This window comes from Saprolegnia parasitica (genome assembly GCF_000151545.1).
Source record: "Saprolegnia parasitica CBS 223.65 unplaced genomic scaffold supercont2.225, whole genome shotgun sequence".
NCBI lineage: Eukaryota > Oomycota > Saprolegniomycetes > Saprolegniales > Saprolegniaceae > Saprolegnia > Saprolegnia parasitica.
This window is the reverse complement of record NW_012156619.1, coordinates 21,318-23,651: the sequence shown is the minus strand read 5'-3', so window position 1 is coordinate 23,651 and position 2,334 is coordinate 21,318. Positions and strand designations below refer to the sequence as shown.

Below are 2,334 nucleotides of genomic sequence, written 5' to 3'. Positions count from 1 at the left end.
CCGTGGCTGCTCGTAGACGAGACGACGCTGACGAGGCCTTCGGACCCGCGGCGGTCGCGCGTCGGTGTCGTGAACTCGGTCTGCCGCTTGGGCGTTGGCGTCGCCAGCGCGTCGGCGTCGTACAGATAGATGCCCTTGCCACTGTCCATGCGAACGTCAAAAGGGATTGTACTAGCGTCGTAGAGCGCGAACGAGACAGCAACACCGCCTGTCTACAAAGGGCAATCTGGGACGTAGAGGTGGGGTGGTGGACCACAGTACAAGTAGCTAGCGATCGCATTCGAAGAACCTGTTGGATATGGCAGCTGAGATAGTACTGCGGTACAGCCGCCTGCAACGGGTGTCCCTTGGCCAGCATTTGGCGCGGCAGGCAAGAGCCAAGATGACCTTTGGACGTCAACCCTGTGCTGGTGACAAAGGGTGCTTTGTTGAAGCGCGCCCGACGTCTTCATGGAATACAGTAAGCGGGAAGAAGGGATCCTGGAAAGGCTACTGTGCGTGGGATACCGCGCTTGCAACAGGAGGGAACCGACTGGAGTGATTAATGTACTCGAACGTACTACAGTCGACCGTGGGATTCGAAGGCGCAGGATCAAATTGCGGTTCTTGCACCTGCTGCTGAACACTCAAGCATTGTGCCTCTTCCAAATGATGGCCGCCCTGCGGCACGACGCATGGCTACGCGACAACTTTGTTCCGGCATGTGCCGTTTACACGCCACGTCTCCCGCTCGGCTAAGCCTCTCGGCGGCCGGCTCATCGTAGCACCTTGGAATCGATAGTCCACCACCATATCCAGTTCAGTGTAAATTATATCTAAATAGACTCACTTCAACAACAAAAAAATTGCGGTTCTTGCCGCTGTGAGCTACATGGTGTCTATCCTAAACGCCATTTTTGCATCCACACCAACGCATTGCAGTCGGCACGTGAGTCGACGCAGCTGGCACATCATATCATCGAGAAGGTGGCTGCGATCACGCAATAATACGTAGAGGCGGCCATACTCCGATGACGCGTCGTCCTAGCAGCGACGTCTCGTCCTCGCCAACGAAATTCGACGCGCAGTTTAAGATTTTACCTGCAGTCTCTCGCAACGCATGGAGACCATCTGCTGACAAGTGTCTGTTGGTCACGACCAGCAGCTGTCGCACGCACGTGACCGCACACCGTAGTCACACATCCCCGCGTCGTCTGCCAGACGTGGCTGCTTGGCCACGTAGCTTGAAGCCGCCTTGAAGGGCTTCAAGCTTCGTGGGTGCAGCGCGACTCACGTCCAACGATACGTTTATATTTCATCGCGACCGTCAAATCCAACACAGCTGGTCGTTCGTTGGCAGTACAAGCGGCTGGCGCTTGCTGCTGTGAAAGTGACTTGCTGTTGGACATTCTGTGCACGTTCAACTGCTTTTGATGGCGGCCTCTCGACTCGTACCGTGATGCGGCTGACGGCAACGGTGGCGAGGCGTCGTAGGGATGGCGCGAGCTGGATTCCGTGGTCGCAGGCGTCGTGGTGCTTGCCGTCATTATAGACACCATCATGTGCGCAATAGCATTCAAGCTCTATATACTCGTTCACGTAAACCACCGTGCGAAGACGCTGGGACTACTGGCTGTCGAGCTCCATGGCACTTGGCGCAACATCCGATGTATGCAGCTACTTGCGGCTCGAAAACTTGCTCACGGCGTCCAAGCACTCGGGCGAGAGCCAGAGCTTCTGGAGCACTTTGCATTCGGTCCTACCACCCGATCGACCATGAGTACTCCGAAGCGCCCTACTTGTTGACAGCTTGGAGCGTCGCGAGGTCGATGCCACGGATGAGCGCCTTGGACTGCTTCATCGAGTTGGGGTATGCCTTGGCCAGCGTCCTAGTGGATAATGCTTACTGTCCACACGGAAAAAATCACACGCCGTACTGCACATGGCCCGCGACCTGCGCTTCAAAGTCGGCGCCATAGACTTCCGTGACCAACCCACGCTGCGCCGCCTACTCACACCCAGAGAGAGAGAGAGAGTTCAACCAACGAGCTAGCGACGATCAGCGTATACCGTCGACGCCGAGAGCTTTTGGCCGAGAAGAAGCATCGCGTTGGCGTGCGTGCGGCCCATGAGCGCGGGGAAGACCACCGACGAGCACGCTTCGGGGGCTTGGCCGAGGGCTGTGAACGGCGTCTGGAACGTCGCGCGTTCGTGGGCAAACACAAAGTCGCAGAGGCCGAGCATCGTGACCGCAATGCCGATCGCCGGCGCGTGCACCGCGGCAACGATCGGCTTGTTGCACGTCAAGAACGCATCCACGAAGCGCTCGAGGATCTTGGCCGCGTCGGCCGCGAG

General features: G+C 57.8%; 1 protein-coding gene across 1 annotated transcript; it reads right to left on the bottom strand.

The window, feature by feature from the left end:
- Positions 1–1,656: 1,656 nt before the first annotated feature.
- SPRG_16034 (hypothetical protein) lies at positions 1,657–2,223 on the bottom strand (the record flags this gene model as incomplete). Its single annotated transcript, XM_012355293.1, has 4 exons — positions 1,657–1,738; positions 1,779–1,868; positions 1,917–1,987; positions 2,050–2,223. The coding sequence occupies 4 exons, from the start codon at positions 2,221–2,223 to the stop codon at positions 1,657–1,659; spliced, it is 417 nt and encodes a 138-aa protein (XP_012210683.1).
- Positions 2,224–2,334: the final 111 nt, after the last annotated feature.